This window comes from Poecile atricapillus, chromosome 35 (assembly GCF_030490865.1).
Source record: "Poecile atricapillus isolate bPoeAtr1 chromosome 35, bPoeAtr1.hap1, whole genome shotgun sequence".
Classification (NCBI taxonomy): domain Eukaryota; kingdom Metazoa; phylum Chordata; class Aves; order Passeriformes; family Paridae; genus Poecile; species Poecile atricapillus.
In genome coordinates, this window is record NC_081283.1 from 1,529,609 (window position 1) to 1,545,526 (window position 15,918).

General features: G+C 68.2%; 2 protein-coding genes across 2 annotated transcripts; both read left to right on the forward strand.

Moving 5' to 3' along the window:
* The first annotated feature begins 1,534 nt into the window (after positions 1–1,534).
* On the forward strand, positions 1,535–5,611 carry TAMALIN (trafficking regulator and scaffold protein tamalin). The gene is made up of 8 exons (XM_058861110.1): positions 1,535–1,693; positions 3,358–3,407; positions 3,803–3,857; positions 4,198–4,300; positions 4,383–4,476; positions 4,547–4,613; positions 4,691–4,757; positions 4,838–5,611. The coding sequence occupies exons 1-8, from the start codon at positions 1,553–1,555 to the stop codon at positions 5,260–5,262; spliced, it is 1,002 nt and encodes a 333-aa protein (XP_058717093.1). The 5' UTR covers positions 1,535–1,552; the 3' UTR covers positions 5,263–5,611.
* Positions 5,612–8,646: 3,035 nt separating this feature from the next.
* NR4A1 (nuclear receptor subfamily 4 group A member 1) lies at positions 8,647–14,555 on the forward strand. Its single transcript, XM_058861106.1, has 7 exons — positions 8,647–8,785; positions 11,021–11,820; positions 12,054–12,183; positions 12,296–12,447; positions 12,810–13,012; positions 13,088–13,266; positions 13,356–14,555. The coding sequence occupies exons 2-7, from the start codon at positions 11,023–11,025 to the stop codon at positions 13,610–13,612; spliced, it is 1,719 nt and encodes a 572-aa protein (XP_058717089.1). The 5' UTR covers positions 8,647–8,785; positions 11,021–11,022; the 3' UTR covers positions 13,613–14,555.
* Positions 14,556–15,918: the final 1,363 nt, after the last annotated feature.

Sequence of the window (15,918 nt, forward strand, 5' to 3'; positions counted from 1 at the left end):
GGAAAATCCAGCCCCATCCTGGAAATGTGGGCAGCAGTGAGATGAGAGGATGGAGAGTTTTTAAGCAAAACCTGTCTGCTCCTCTAGGAAATGGGATGGGAAAACAGTCTGGGGTGGCTGCAGCCGAGGGGCCAAGTCTTTACAAGTTTTTGGGAACAAGATGGGGTGTTCCTCTTCATTCCTGGTGGTTTGGTGACTCACGATCGGTGGTGGGCTCAATCCCATCCTTTCCCCAGCACTTCCAGCCTGGAGCAGCTCTGCTCCTGGAGCAAATTTGCCTCCTGGTAACCCCAGGCCAGGCTGTGGGCGGGAGGTTTGGGTGGAACGCCAGCGGGGTTGTTACGATCTTCATTTTTTTTGGCAAATTTTAAACAAACACTTGGGCAAAACTCTCAACTCCAGCTGGAAAATTCCCGCTGCCTCCCGCCGGGGCGCAACGAGGAGCTGCCGGAGCCTCGCGACGCGTCCGCAGCAGCCACCGCGGCTGCCTCCGGGAATTGTTCTTCCCTCCGTGTCCCAGCTCGGTGCAGCGCAGATCGTGCAGGAACAGTTGAAATCCCCCCTGCTGCCCCCGCTGGGAGCCGGGCCGGGGGCTGTGGCCACCCCTGCCCCTACTCCTGCCTCCCATTAAATCCCAAATGCGGCTTTGGCGGCGGGCGGTGGCCTGGGGGTGATGTGGTGGCAGCTGTCGGGGAGCAGCAGAGCCCGGCATTGCTTCTGCCCCTGGAACACACGGGTTTCTCCCCAAACCATCCCTGAGGTGATCCCTGGGAACTCTCCTTGGCACCCCCCAGTGCCTCCTGTGACATTCCCAGCAGCAGCATCCCATCCCGCAGCTCCCCGCAGGAGCAGCCAGACCTGAGCCCCGTGGTGTCCCTGAGGCTGCCCCCACGCAGGACCCTCCCTCTAGACCCCCACGCTGGACTCCCATGGGATCCCTTGCAGAACTTCACGAAGGACCCTCCCCCTGGACCCACAGCCCGGACCCCCGGGTCCCTGAGCAGGACCCGGCGCTGAACCCCCCTGCTGGACCCCAGAGGGTCCCCGAGCAGGACCCCAGGCAGAGCCTCCCCACGGGATCCCCAGACAGGGACCGCACCCAAGGGACCCCCCCTCTGGACCTCCATGGGGTCCCGGGCAGGACCCTCACCCTGGACCCCCCCTCTGGACCTCCATGGGGTCCCGGGCAGGACCCTCACCCTGGACCCCCCCTCTGGACCTCCATGGGGTCCCGGACAGGACCCTCACCCTGGACCCCCCCTCTGGACCTCCATGGGGTCCCGGGCAGGACCCTCACCCTGGACCCCCCTCTGGACCTCCATGGGGTCCCGGGCAGGACCCTCACCCTGGACCCCCGCCCGGACCTCCGCGTGGTCCCGGCTCAGGGCCCGGAGAGATGCCGGTCACAGCCGGACACGGGGCGTGCTCTATCCACAAAACGAGCTGGGTTTAACGCCCAAGTGGGTGCGGTTTGGCTCCGAAAGGGGCGCGTCCCGCCCCGTCCCCGCCCCCAGGGTCCATATAGCGGCGCCCGGCCCGGCCCGGCCCGGCCATGACCCTGCGGCGGCGGCGGCGGCGGCGGCTCCGGCCGAAGGACGATGCGGCACCGGCGGTGGCCCCGGACAGCCCCGGGCCCGCCGAGCTCTACCGAGCGCTGGCGGCGGCCGGCGGGACCCTGCCCCGCGTGCGCAAGGTAGGCTTGCGGGGGATTGCGGAGCCGCCCCGGTGCCCCCGGTTCTGCAGCGGGCCCGGAGGGGGTCACGGGCCGCGGGGGGAGCGGGGCCGCGCCGTGTCCCCGTCCCGCCAGCCGCTGGTGCCTGCGCCCTGCGGGGCTGATCCGGCGTCTCCTCCTGGGCTCTTGTCCTGCCCCGAGGGCCCGCCCGAGCTTTCCTCGTAGAAAAGAGGAAAAGCATCCGTCCCCATCCCGCCCTGGTGTCCCGATCCTGCCCCGGTGACCGCCCCCAGCCTCTTGTCCTGCTCCAGCATCTCCTCACCCCTGTCCCATCCTTCCGCAGCATCTTCCCAGTGTCCCCGTCCCGCTCCGTTGTCCCCCCAAGCGTCACATCCTGTCCCGGATCCTGCCCACGTCCTGCCACGGTATCCCCGTACCCCCAGCCTGGACTTCCCCCCAAACCCCACATCATGTTCAGGTCCCTCCCCACGTTCCCTCAGGTGTCTTCCCTGGGCCTCTTCCCAATGTTCCCCCAAGCCCCACGTCCTGTCCTGGTCCCTCTCCCTGTCCTGCCCTGCAGCTCTCAGGGTGCAGGGCCAGGTCCCCACCCCACCGTGACCCCACGGCCCCTCTGGACTCTGTCCTGTGAGAAGGGCGAGGCCGCAGGGTACCCCAGGACCCCGGGTCTCGTTTGGGGGGGGTCACGGAGCACCCCAAGTCTGGTTTGGTGGAACACGGGGCCCCTGGAAAAGCCCCTCTGGTGGCGCTGGGACCGACACCGCCCTGCCGCTGCCCCGGGCCCGTGGTGCTTCCTGAGCGTTGTGGGGAAACGAAAGCAGAGCCGACATCCGGAGCAGAAGTGGCCTCAAGGCTGCACTGCCACAGCCCAGATCTGCACGGTGGCCTGGCTCCTGCTCACCAGCCAAGGCCACCAGCAGAAGTGTCCCTGAGGGGTCTAGGACGTTCCGTGTCACCTTCCCGTCCCTGCGGTGACGCGGGGCCCAGCGTGACCCTTCGCTTTCCCTTTGGTGAACGCACCCAGCCGCGGGGTTTTTGGGCCCGTGGATGCGTTTGGGATGGTCAGTCACTGTCTGGTGACACCTGCGGGGCTGGGGACAGAGCACAGAGCGAGCCGCTGGCACCCGGCTGCCACCAACACCTGCCACGTGCTGCTCTCAAGGGACAGCGAATGGTGACGCTGTGCTGCCAGAGCCCAGCAGCCACAGAGGGGCATTTGGGGACAGCCCTGTCACCTCCTGCCCTGCGGTGAGGGTCCTGTCTTGCCCGGCCAGTCCCTCCACCCACCCACGCCTCTCCGCCTGCCACAACAGGGACATTGTCTGGGCCGGGGGGGGCGGATTTTGCATGAAAAAAACCCGACTTTGTGACCACAACAGGGCCCCTCTGTGCCGGGGCCCCTCGGAGCGCGGCGTGGGGTGGGTGCGGCGCAGTTGACGTCAAAGCGTGGGGCGAGCTCAGGGCAGCTCTGAGGGTGCCTTTGAGCACCGATCAAAGCCCCGTTATGCCCCGGGGGCAGCCGGCTGCTGGTTCGGTGCCGGATTGGCTCGGTGCTCCCCCGGGCTTTGGTGCTGTCCTGCTGGGACTCCGCGTTTTGGCTGTCCCTGGTGGAGGTGGGGGGATGTCCCCTCGGGTGTCCCCGGCTGATGGCTCTTCCTTTGCCTCAGGACACAGCGCTCAAGTGGGCATCCCCCAGCCAGTCCCCGGAGGAGCACAGGTAGGGACAGGGGACACGGGAGTGGGGTGGGGTCCCTGTCCCAGAGGGTTGGAGCTTGGCCTTGGGACTTTGTTCTGCTCTGGATACCCCAGGAGGGCTGGAACTGAGGGGGATTTTATGGGGGAACTTGAGGCTGGTGAGAGCACCAGGGTCACAGCTCCCTGGTGGGCTCAGACACCCCAGACCCTGTGGGGATCCTGCCTGGCACCCACAGGATTGAGTGACAGTGCTCTGACCAAGGCAAACTGGGGTGGAGGGGAGGAATCCCATCTCAGGGAGAGGCGTCTTGTCCTTGGGGACCCCAAAGCAGCATTTTGAGAAGAGCCCAAGCTTTGCACAGGCAGGTTTGGCTGTGCCGGGGGCTCTGCCCTGTCCCTGATCCCTGTGTCCCGCAGGAGGGTGGTGATGCTGGAGAAGAAGGCAGAGGAGTCTTTCGGCTTCGAGATCCAGGTGTGTTTTGAGCCGTGCTGAGCCTGGTTATGCCATGCCCTGCTCCCCACCCTTCCAACCCGCACCTTGCTTTGCATCGAGGGTATTTTTAAGTTGTCTCTGAGCTGGGGGTTATTTTTAGCGGTGACAGAGATGCCGTGTTACTGAACCTCCCCCGGCTGTGCCGCGGGGGGCAGCCGGGGGGGCACCCTGGGGTGCAGCCATCAGGGCAGGACCCCCCTCCCCTGCTGCCCCACATCACCCAGCAGCAATTAAACACTGCAATCGCTGCCCCCGGCTGCTGTTGGGGGGCTCCTGGGGGTCGGGGTGTCCCCGTGCCCTCACCAGACCCCCATTCCAGACCTACGGGCTGCACCACCAGGACAGGAACAGCGTGGAGATGTTCACCTTCGTGTGCCGGGTGCACGACGGGAGCCCGGCCGAGGCCGCGGGGCTCAAGGCTGGTGAGCACATCCTGGGGGAGCCGGGGGGGACCCCGGCAGCGGGGAGCAGCACCCCTGAACCCGTGTGCACCCTGGGCTCTAGGGGACACCATCACCGGGGTGAACGGGCTGAACGTGGAGGGCATCCGGCACCGGGAGATCGTGGAGATCATCAAGAGCTCAGGCAATGTACTCCGGTGAGCTGGGGGGCGCAGGGGGGGCCCGGGTGGCTGCAGCCCCCCAGTGCTGACAGCTGCTGACCCGCAGGCTCGACACTCTCTACGGGACGTCCATCCGGAGGGCCGAGCTGGAGGCCCGGCTGCAGTACCTGAAGGTGAGCAGGGGCTGGCCGGGGTCACGGGGGGCTGGGGACCCCTCAGCGGGGTCCTCACCCCCTCACCCTCCCCACAGCAAACCCTCTACGAGAAGTGGGGGGAGTTTCGCTCGCTGATGGTGCAGGAGCAGCGGCTGGTGCGGGGTGAGTGGGGGCCGGGGGGCTGGCGGGAGGGTTTTGGGGCACCTGCTGGCCCCCCCTGACATGCCCGTGTCTCCCTCCAGGCGTGGTGGCCAAGGACCCCAGCATCTACGACACGCTGGAGTCCGTGCGCTGGTGCCTGCAGGGGGAGGGACTGCCGGGGGGCTCCTCCCGTGCCAGCGGCAGCGATGATTCCCTGTACCAGACCTGCGTCTTCGCCTCTTCCAGCTCCTTGGATGGGGACAAGGATGGGGACAAGGACAAAGATGAGGACAGCGGGGGTCCCGCGCCCCCCCCGCCGCGCCCCCGCCCTGCCCTGGCCCGCAGCGCCAGCCTCAAGTGTGCGGGGGGCCCGGGGGCTGCGGGGAGGCTTTGGGCCCGGGCCGGGGACCCCGGGGAGGGAGCGGCCGCCCCCCGCAAGAGCCGACACAGCAGCTTCCGCCAGCGCCTGCTCAAGTTCATCCCGGGTCTGAACCGGGCGCTGGAGGAGGAGGAGAGTCACCTCTAGCCGGCGCCCCCCGGCCCCCCAGGACTATTTATTTATTTATTGCAAGGGGCTTCATTCTCCCGACCCCCATCCCTGGGGGCTGCAGGAAGGGGGTTGGGGTTGGCCCCAGGGGCTCCGATTTGGCCCCCCCAGGCCGTGGGGATCGTGACACTGAGGGACGGACACGGCACCAAGGGACAGACGTGAGGATCCTCCCGAGCGGCTCACGGCGCTCTCGGGAGCGGGACCTTCCTCCCTGGAGGGGCGCGCCGGGGGAGCCCCGCATCACCCAGCTTGGGGGGGCCGCGGGGGTCCCAGCCCTGCGCCCCCCGGGCTGTTGTACCAATACAGAGAGGATTTGCAGCGATGTGTGGCTGTGACTGAGGGGGGACGGAGCCCCGAGGGGACCGGGGGGGGCCGCCGGCTGCAGCTCCCCCACGCTGTCCCCTTGGGGTGACCGGCTGATGTCACCCGGGACGTGAACGATCTCCCGGGCACCCCCCGTGTCCCCGCGGCTGCTGCAGCCCCCGGTGCCGTCGGCCACGTCCCGGCGCTGCGGGGCCCCGGCCAGGCCCTTCCTGCCCCGTTTCCTCCGGCAGCCGGCGGGAAGCGCGTCCCACCCCGAGCCCTTCCGCCTGCGGGGGACAGGGTGCCCAGGCTGGACGGGCACTGGGGTCCCCCCCGCGCCCTGCCTCAGTGTCCCCAGAGCCCCTGAAGCAGCGTCCAGAGGAGTTGGGGGACACAGAACACCCCCGAGCGCAGCTGGGGACTGCCGCAGCACCGATGCGTGTAGGGGGATTCCCTCGCACGAAGATTCCCTGGCACGGGTGCTCCGTGGAGCACCGAGACCCCCAACCCTCTGCTCCATGACTCAGTTTCCCTTCTGCGGGGGCTGTTGCATATCTGGGGACCGCAGCTCTCCCCTTCCCCGTCCCCCTCCAGGACCCCAGGGGAGCCTGGAGATCTGGGGGTGAGAACTGCAGCTGTGCCGTGGAGTGGGGGGTGGGGGGCTCAGCTGGCTCCCCCACGCTCTCCTGCCTTGTCCCAGTTCCAGGACGGCTCCGTGCTGGACATTTATGGTCTGGCTCCCGCGGTCCCGGCGGCTCCCGGCATCCTCCCGCGTGCTGCCAGGGTCGGAGCACCCCGTTCCTGTCAAAGCCATCACGGGACCCCCCCATGGCAGCTGCCACCCCACGCTGAGCTTTTTATAGCCCCGACCTGGGGCTGCGTGTGCCCGGAAATGGGCAGGTGGCCGTGGGACACCGGGGTCACGCGTGGCACCGGCTGAGCTGGGCAGGGCCGGGGGGCCGAGGCTGCGGGGTACGGGCCGGGAACGCCCCGGAGCAGTCTGTCATTACCGATAAATATAGGCCCGGGGCAGGGAGCCAGCGGCGGCCGTGGGCACCGGCTGATCACCGCCCGGTCACGGGCACCCTGCGAGCCCCAGCGCCCACCCCGGGGCTCGGGAAGAGCTGCCTGGTGGCCGCCGTACCCCCGTGTGCCCACCTGGGGACGGTGTGAACAGGGGTCCCCCCTGCACCCCCGTGGCCTTGCCGGGGCGGCCGGGCTCGGGTTTCCTCCCCCGGAGCCATCGCAGTCCCCAAGACCTCACCCGGGGTACAGCTAATCCCGGCTGCGGGGGCTGCCGGTGTCACCCTCCTGCCTCCGGTAACGCCGCCACCGAGCGAGGGAAACGGGGGGCAGCAACCACCCCGCTGCGTCCCCCCGTGGCTTCGAGCCCCCCGGGAGCTCTTGGGACCCCCTGTGTGTCCTGTCCCGAAGGCTCCCGGCCGTGTCCCCCCCGGGCTGTTGCAGGGAACCCGGCCGGACCCGGGGGATCCCTTTGGGGGCGGCCCCGGTGGTGCCGCGGGATCCCCAAGACGTCAGCGGGCAAGTGTGACGTCAGCGGGCAGGTGTGACGTCACGGAACCCCGTCGGGGGCGGGCTGCAGCGAGCAGCGGGGCCGGAGCGAGGTACCGGGTACCGGGAGGAGACGGTGCCCGGCCCCGGGCCGCCACCTCCGGTACCCCCGTGCGCTCTCCGGACCCTTCCGGTGTCGGGCTGCTCCCGGCCCCGCTGCTCCTCGTGGGGCTGGGGGTTTCGTGAGGCCAGCCAGGACCCCGGTACCGGCGCTGGATGCGGCTCTCGGGGCACCGGGACACAGGGTGGCTCCGGTCCCCGGTGGGACCGTGCCGGGGGTCGCTGCCGCAGCAGGGGCGCTAACGGGGGAGCACCGACGGCGCTGCCAACCCGGGCACAACGGGCCCGGTCCCCCAAGAGCCCCGGTCTGTCCCCGGGAGTGGATACCGGCGGGTACGGCAAGGGCAGTACCGACCGGTACCGAAGTATATCGGGTCGGTACTAAAGGATACGAAGGGAGTACGGGGGAGTACCGGAGGGTATCGGCTGGGAAGCTGTGGGATGCTGCTGGAGGGTATCGCGGGAGGTCCTGGAGCCGTACCGAGGGGTACCGGCGTGGCACCGGAGGGTATTGAAGGGGTACCGGCGTGGCACCGAAGGTCACTGCGGAGTTCTGGGTCCCTTCCGCTCACCCTTCGCCCTCCCGCGGGCCCGGGCCGGGTCCGCACGGGCTGAGCTCATCTTTCCAGCCCGCGGGCGCTGTTCCCGGCGCCGGCGCCCGCCAGCAGCCGCCGCTCTTTCCATCGCCCCGGCCAGGGGCTCCCCGCGGGGACCGGGCGGGGGCGGGACCCCGCGTCACTCCCCCCGCACCCGGCACCGAGCGGGAGGAGACCGGGGGTACCGGCGCCGCTGAGCACCGGAGATAGCCGGATGGGCACTGGGCATAGCGGCACCGGGGGTGCGGGAGACCATCGGGGGGGACACCGGGATGGGGGCACTGAAGATACCGAAGGGGGCTCCAGGGATGCCAACACTGAGGGGACACCGGGGATAATGGTACCGGAGACACTGGCACCGAGAGGGCACCGGGAATGGGGGCACCAGGGTACCGGCAGCGAGGGGACACCGGGGATACCGACACCGAGAGGCTCCCGGGGGTGGGGACTTGAGTGATGCCAGCACCAAGGTGCCATCGGGGGTGGACGCACCGGAGTAGCAGCAACGAGGGGACACCGGAAATAGCGGCAGCAAGAGAGCACCGGGGATGGAGGCACCGGAGGACGCCAGCCCCGGGCTACGAGCAGCGAGGAGACACCGCGGATACCAAAGGGACACCGGGCCCGGGGACACCGGGGATACCCCTGACACCGGGGCCTCCCTCCCCCCGCCGGCGGCCCCCGGAGCCCCGGGGGGGGTATGTGGGGAAGCGAGGGGCGCCCGAGCTATTTTTAGCCGGGGCCGCGGGGGTATTTTTAGCCGGGGCCGCGGGTGCGTCAATGGAACCCCGCGTGCGTCACGGCCGCGCCCCCGCCGGGGCCGCCCCCCCCGTGCGTCACCGGCCCCGCGCCGCCCCGCGCGTCACCGAGCGCTTAAGAGAAAGTAGTGGCGGGGCCGGAGCCCGGCGGAGCCCGCGGAGCGGCGGTGGCAGGAGCAGGAACCGGAGCGCCGCCGCGCCGGCACCCGGGTACGGGCGGCACCGGGATGCGGGGACCTGGCGGGGGGCGCCGGGGGCAGGGGGTCGCGCCGGCAGCGGGGGCGGGATGCGCGCACCGGGAGGTGCGCGGTGTCGGGTGTCCCGGTGTCACCGGGGGAACGGGAACCATCGTGCCGGGCGGCACCGGAGGGATTCAGGCCGGGCGTGTCAGGTGGCAGCGGGGGGATCTGAGTCGGGAATCCCGGTGGCGCCGGGGGCTCGGGGCGGTGGGCGTCCCGCAAGGTGGATGTGGTCGGGTGTCCCAGTAGCACCACGGACAACCGGGTCGCGCGTCCCGGTGGAGCCGGGGCTCGCGTGTCCGAAGGACACTGTGGAAGGAACCCTCGGTGCCACCAGCGAGAGTCGGGGGTCCCGCTGGAAGGGACCGGGCGGTGTGCGCTGTGTGGGGCTGCCCCTTGTGGGTATCCGGTGGCACCGGGGGGAACCGCGTGGCGCTGGGACGTGCACGGGACCGGGAGTCCCAGTGGCACCGGGAGGAGCTGGGTCAGGAGTCCCGGTAGCACCTGGAAGAGCCGGGGGTCCCGCACCCGGCGGGAGCTGGCAGAGCGAAAGGTCCCGGCCCCGGGGATCCCGGGAAGAGCCCGACTCCGGACACTCCTCTGTGAGGAGCTGTGCAGGACCGGGAGCCGCTACTTGGGCCATGGGGGACCGGGCTGGTTCCCCCATCACGGCACCGCAACCGGGGCCAGCTGCACATGCGGGAAATGCCCATCCCTGGGGATTGCGGTGGGCAGAGTCAGCCCATAGCGGGAATCACCGCGGGATCCCTGAGCAGAGCGTTCACAGAGCTGGAGTGGGCAGCGCCGGGATCCCGGCACTGCGGGCAGGGATGTGCAGGCAGCACCGGGACGGAGCAGTGGAGACGGGGATGTGCGGGCAGCCAGCCCCGTGCAGGCAATGCCCGAGCTGCCCACGCGGGCCTGGCAGCAGCCGGCACGGCATTACCGGGCAGCAGGTGCCGGCAGGGATGTGGGCAGCGTTAGCCACCCCCGGTGCCACCGGCTGCTCTCGCCCGCCCGCGGCCCAGGGCCCGGTGCCAGCGGCTGCCACCCGCCCGTGCAGGCAGCAGCCTCGGGGCTGGGCACAGGCAGCTGCCTGAGCTCCCAAACCAGCAATCTGCAAATAGAGCCTGGCCGGGGGCAGCGCAGAGGCTGCTCCGGGAATCTGTGCCCGGACCCTGGGGGGGACAGGGCAGAGGGGACCCCGAATGCTGTCAGAGAGCGGGTGAGAGCAAAAACATTCAAACAGCCGGGACCACGGGAAGGGTCGAGGCATTGCATCTGCCAGGATTTTCTTGTAGGCAAGGAAAATTCCCACTGGCACAGACAGTGTGCCCTGGGGCCTTGTCCCCAGCACGGCCTCATGTCCCCTCAGCTTCATTTGGAGACAGGAGACAGCTGAGGGGTCACTGTCCCCTCTGAACCCAGCTGGACACGCACAAACTCCACTGGGACACTGAGCAGGAGGCCGGGAGCCGGTGCCATCCCGTGGGTGCCAGAGCTGGACCCACGCTGGGTATTTTTAAACGCGGCTCCTGGCGGGTGTCGACTTTCTTGGTGCCCGAGAGAGCTTCCCAGATTTGGCTGGGGGAATCCAGGGGCTCTGGCAGCAGGGCCGTGCCAGGAGCGTGGCCGGGGGCCAGTGCAGTGTGACCTTTAAAGGTCTGTGAGATGAATTACATTATCGTCTTGCCATTGGGGTCACTTCTGGCTTGGTTTTCAGCTGGACACAGGACTCCAGCTGTCTTATATCTCACCAGATCCAGCCCCGGGGGGCTCCAGGGACAGAGGGTGGGCTCCTCTCCCCCTCACCTGGAGGGCTGCCTGCACTGAAGTTCCCAAAAAGCCCCAAAAGGGGTTTCAGGGGAAGTGGGATCCTCAAACCCTAGTTCAGCCCCGACTCTGGCTTCCCTTGGCCAGCCCTAGGGCTTGGGAATCTGCTGGTCACATTCCTCCCTCATTCCCTTTCGGGGGCTTTTGCTAAGCCAGCGTTTTGGGGAATGTCCTTTGCACCCATTGGCTGTGCCGTGACCTTTCCCGGGGACAGTGGTGGCCGCCACCAGACAGCCAGTGGCTATGGGGGTCCAGTTCCAGCACGAGGGGACGCCTGGGGAAGTTCCCACGCTTCCAACCCTGTGTCCATCCTCGGCCTGGATGAGGGAGGGGCGGCATCGGGGTCCCCTCTGACGCGTCTCTCTCCCCGCAGAGATGCCCTGCATCCAGGCACAGTGCAGCACCACGGGCGCCGGCCCCTGTGAGCGCTGCCCGGCCGAACTGCTCTGCCCCGAGGGCGGTCGATTCCCCATGGAAGTGGCTGGAGCCGATCTGGCGGCCGCCCCCGCCCTGCCCAGCTTCAGCACCTTCATGGAGGGCTACGCCGGCGAGTTTGACGCCTTCCTCTACCAGCTGCCAGCCAGCGGCCAGTCCAGCGCCGCCACCGCCTTCAAGCTGGAGGACTTCCAGGTGTACGGCTGCTATCCCAGCGCCTTCGGTGGGCAGCCGGACGAGACCCTCTCCTCCAGTGGCTCGGACTGCTACGGGAGCCCCTGCTCCATCCCCTCGCCCGCCACGCCGGGCTTCCAGCCCCCACAGGCCCCGGGCTGGGAGGGCTCCTTCGGGGCGTACTCACCGCTGCCAAACTACGAGGGTGGCCAGTCCTGGGCTGAGCCAGCCAAGGGCGGGGGCTCACAGCCCCCCTTCTTCGCCTTCGGCCCCCCGGCCCCCAGCCCTGGGGGATCTCCTGCCACCCTGAAGGGGCAGCCGGGCCCCTCTCCCCGCGTGGACCCGCGGCTGCTGGACACGGACGCCTTTCCCCAAGGTCCCCCCAGGGGTTTTGCGGGGCTGCCCCTGGCCCCCAGCTCACCGCTGCTGGAGGGGCCAGCGCTGGCGCCCACCAAGGTGCGCAGCCCCGGGGCTGGTGAGGGCCGCTGCGCCGTCTGCGGGGACAACGCGTCCTGCCAGCACTACGGCGTGCGCACCTGCGAGGGCTGCAAGGGCTTCTTCAAGGTAAGGGGAACCCATCTCATCACCTGTGGGATGTTCCCACAACGCTCTGCGGCGGCAGGAGGATGCTGCGGGGTGCCCGGGGAGGGGCAGGGCAGGGAGCACGGCCACGGAGCCCTCCCCACGGACACGGAGCCGGATGCTGGGCTGGAGCGGGAGGCAGGGGAGGACAGAAGGGCTTTTGTTTGGAGCTCGGCGCCCCGGGCTGAGCTCGGCCGCTCCTTCCCCACCCGCAGCGCACAGTGCAGAAGAATGCCAAGTACATCTGCCTGGCCAACAAGGATTGCCCTGTGGACAAGCGGCGCAGGAACCGCTGCCAGTTCTGCCGCTTCCAGAAGTGCCTGGCCGTCGGAATGGTCAAAGAAGGTACCGGGGTCCCAGCCCGGGTGGGGGGTACCCGGCAGGAGTGGGGAGTCCCCACTCCGCAGCCTTTCTGGCTGCCCTGAGGACAGACACTCATTGCAAGTCCCAACCACAGTGGTCCGGACTGACAGCCTGAAGGGGCGGCGGGGCCGTCTCCCCTCCAAGCCCAAACAGCCGCCAGATGCGTCCCCGGTCAGCCTCATCACCTCGCTGGTGCGGGCACACATCGACTCCATCCCCAGTGCCACCAAGCTCGACTACTCCAAGGTAGGGCTGGTGCCACTCCATGCCCTGCCCAGGGCCATGCCAGGGCTGGGGCTGGATCCTGACCCACCCCCATCCCAATTCCTCACCCATCCTGGATCCTGATCCTGTCCCCATCCCAGTTCCTGATCCTGTCCCCATCCCAGATCCTGATCCACCCCCGTCCCTGTTCCTGACCCAATCTTTTGTCAGTTCCTGACCTGTCCCCATCCCAGATCCTGATCCCATCTCAGTTCCACACCCATCTTCATCCCAGATCCTGATCCCATCCTAATTCCTGATCCCCCCCTGTCCCAGTTCCTGACCCATCCCCATCCCAGTTCTTCACCCATGCCCATCCCAATCCTGACCCATCCTTATCCCAGTTCCAGGAGTCAGCACCGTGCCCGTTTGAGAAGGAGGACTCAGTGGACGTGCAGCAGTTCTATGACCTGCTCACTGGCTCCATGGACATCATCCGCAAGTGGGCTGAGAAGATCCAGGGATTCACCGAGCTGCCCAAGGAGGACCAGGACCTCCTGCTGGAGTCAGCCTTCCTGGAGCTCTTCATCCTGCGCCTGGCGTACCGGTGAGCCCTGGGGCAGGGCGGAGCAGGGGGAGCCCGAGGTGTGCCGGGGAGTGACACCCGGATTTCTGCCGGCAGCTCCAAGCCAGAGGAAGGGAAACTCATCTTCTGCAACGGGGTGGTGCTGCACCGGCAGCAGTGCGTGCGTGGCTTTGGAGAGTGGATTGACGCCATCCTCGAGTTCTCCCAGAGCCTTCACCGCATGAGCGTCGATGTCCCCTCCTTCTCCTGCCTCGCTGCCCTCGTCATCATCACAGGTGAGACCCCCCCAGCTCCAGGCCCGTCGCTGTCCCCATCCCCACCCTGTGTCTGTCACCGCCGTCCCACACCCTGCGTGTAACCCCAGACCGGCACGGGCTGAAGGAGCCGAAGCGGGTGGAGGAGCTGCAGAACCGCATCGTGGGCTGTCTCAAGGACCACGTGGCAGCAGCAGGGGCTGAGCCCGGCCGCTCCAGCTGCCTCTCCAAGCTGCTGGGGAAGCTGCCAGAGCTGCGCAGCCTCTGCACCCAGGGCCTCCAGCGCATTTTCTACCTCAAGCTGGAGGATCTTGTGCCACCACCGCCCATCGTCGACAAGATCTTCATGGACACTCTGCCTTTCTGAGTCCCAGGCAAGGGGCTGCCATGAGCCCCTGACCCGCCTGGGGACATCTGGGACCCGCCCAGGGCAGCCCTGGTTCAGTCCGAGGATGCCTGGGAACCCTCTGGGCACCCCGGGGTCACCCCTGGGATGCCTGGAACATCCCCTGGGTACCCCTACATCAACCCTGGGATGTTTGGCACCCCCCCGGGGTGACCCTCAGAATGCCCAGAAACCACCTGGGCATCCCTGGATCACTCCCAGGATGCCTGGAACCTGCCCTGGTCACTCCTGGATCACTCCTGGGATGCCCAGGACCTCCCTGTGGACTCCTGAATGACCTCTGGGACACCTGGGGCCCCCCAGGCCATCCCCAAGACTCTACGTACACCCTTGGATCACCCCCAGAACACCTGGAACCCTCTCTTGAATCACCCCCAGAATGCCTGGGACCTCCCTCCCTGGATCACCCCCAAAACTCCAGGGTCCCTGCTAGGCACCTCTGGATCACCCCTGATAGCTTGGACCACCCCCCCTGCCCGGGTCACCCACAGGATGCCTGGGACCCCCTGGGCACCCCTGGATTGCTCCTGGGATGCCTGGGACCACCTCTGCATCACTCCAGGGATGCCTGGGATCCCCTCTGGAAATCTGGGTCCCCCCTCAGATGCCTGAGTCTTCTTGCGGGCACCCTTGGGGTGCCCCGTGTGCCTTCACGGCCCAGGGCACAGCCACGCAGTGGCCCCGGTGCCGTCTTCCCCGGGGGCATCGCCAGAGCGGTGCCCCCTTCCCCTGTAAAAATGCCCCTGATGTAAATAGCGCCGGCCGGGTCCTGTACAGAGAGGGGAGCGCGGGCGAGAGGCGGCTCCGGCCCCTTCAACCTCGGCCCCTTCCCCTTTATATATATTTTTCTGAGTTTCCGTCTTTTTGGCCATTTTCTGTATATAAACTTGTACGTACAGTGAGAGCCGCTGGGTGGGACCTTTGTCCCTTGTGTTCCCCTGTAGTCAATATTCGGGGATTGGGGGACAGAGTAACGGGGCTGGGGACAGCTGGGACGCTGGAGACCGGGAAAAACGGGATGCTGGAGCTGGGGAGAGTGGGGATGTTGGAGCTGGGGGCAGCCAGAACTCCGGGAAGGGGAGAGCCGGAGGGCTGGAGCTGGGAACAAGCAGGACACTGGAGCTGGGACAGCCGGAGCTGGGGACCAGAGCTGGGGACCAGAGCTGGTGACAGCCGGGGCTCGGACAGGGTTGGTGTCGGAGCTGGGGACAGCTGCGACATTTGGGCTTGATAAAAACAGGACTCTGGAGCTGGGGAAAAAACAGTTCACTGGAGCTGGGACAGCCGGGGCGATGGAGCCGGGGACAGCTGGAGCTCCAGAGCCGGGATGCCAGAGCTGTGGACAGCCGGGCCGGTGGATTTGGGGACAGCTGGGGCACCGGAGCCAGCGACAGCCGGGATGCCAAAGCCAGCGACAGCCGGGGCTCCAGAGCTGGGGACAGCCGGGGCTCCAGAGCCGGGGACAGCCGGGGTTCCAGAGCCGGGGACAGCCGGGGCTCCAGAGCCGGGGACAGCCGGAGCCGGGAGCAGCCGGGACGCCGGAGCCTCACGTTGCCCACGCCGCTGCCCTTGAACCGTCACTCACCCCCGCGGCGGCGGCTGCAGCGGCCCCGCACCTGTCGCCTGCCTGATTTATCCTCCCCAAAATAACTGGGAAGCGTGACCGTGTCCCCCGCTCGTGTTCCTGGGGACGTGGCCATTGCCAGGGCCAGCTCTGGCGGGGGGGGTGATGGCGTTTGGGGTCCCGATTCCAGGAGCTGGGGACGGATCCGGGGGTGCCAAGGCAGGGCGGGTGACACGCGCGGCTGATGTCCCCCGGCTTGTCCCCTCGCTCCTGCTGGGGACAGCCTGGCCCTGGAGCAAACGTTCCCGGGGACACCCGGGTGTGGAACAAGGGCCACATTGAGGTTGTGACACACAACAAGGGTCCTTCTGTGCCCCCCGCCGCCGCCCCCGCCGTGGGGACAGCGCTGACGCACGGCGGGGCCGCCAACGGGAGCCGGGCTGGGGAGCAGCGGAGCTGCACACGGGGGGCACGGGGGGCACGGGATGGCACAGCTCGGCTCGGCACTGGATGGCACAGCTCGGCACGGCTCGGCTCGGCACTGGATGGCACAGCTCGGCACGGCTCGGCACGGCACTGGATGGCACAGCTCGGCACGGGTCGGCTCGGCACGGGATGGCACAGCTCGGCACGGCTCGGTACAGCTCGGTACAGCTCGGCACGGGATGGCACGGCTCTGCTCTGATCGTGCCGCAGCTCTCTG

What these genes read in the sequence shown, in the direction of transcription:
- TAMALIN (XM_058861110.1), top strand. Translation starts at nt 1,553, where the DNA reads ATGACCCTGCGGCGGCGGCGGCGGCGGCGGCTCCGGCCGAAGGACGAT. An exon ending in CAGTCCCCGGAGGAGCACAG is followed by an intron (nt 3,408 to 3,802) that starts GTAGGGACAGGG and finishes TGTGTCCCGCAG; the next exon opens with GAGGGTGGTGATGCTGGAGA. An exon ending in CTTTCGGCTTCGAGATCCAG is followed by an intron (nt 3,858 to 4,197) that starts GTGTGTTTTGAG and finishes CCCCCATTCCAG; the next exon opens with ACCTACGGGCTGCACCACCA.
- NR4A1 (XM_058861106.1), top strand. Translation starts at nt 11,023, where the DNA reads ATGCCCTGCATCCAGGCACAGTGCAGCACCACGGGCGCCGGCCCCTGT. An exon ending in ATCCTGCGCCTGGCGTACCG is followed by an intron (nt 13,013 to 13,087) that starts GTGAGCCCTGGG and finishes TTCTGCCGGCAG; the next exon opens with CTCCAAGCCAGAGGAAGGGA. An exon ending in TGCCCTCGTCATCATCACAG is followed by an intron (nt 13,267 to 13,355) that starts GTGAGACCCCCC and finishes GTGTAACCCCAG; the next exon opens with ACCGGCACGGGCTGAAGGAG.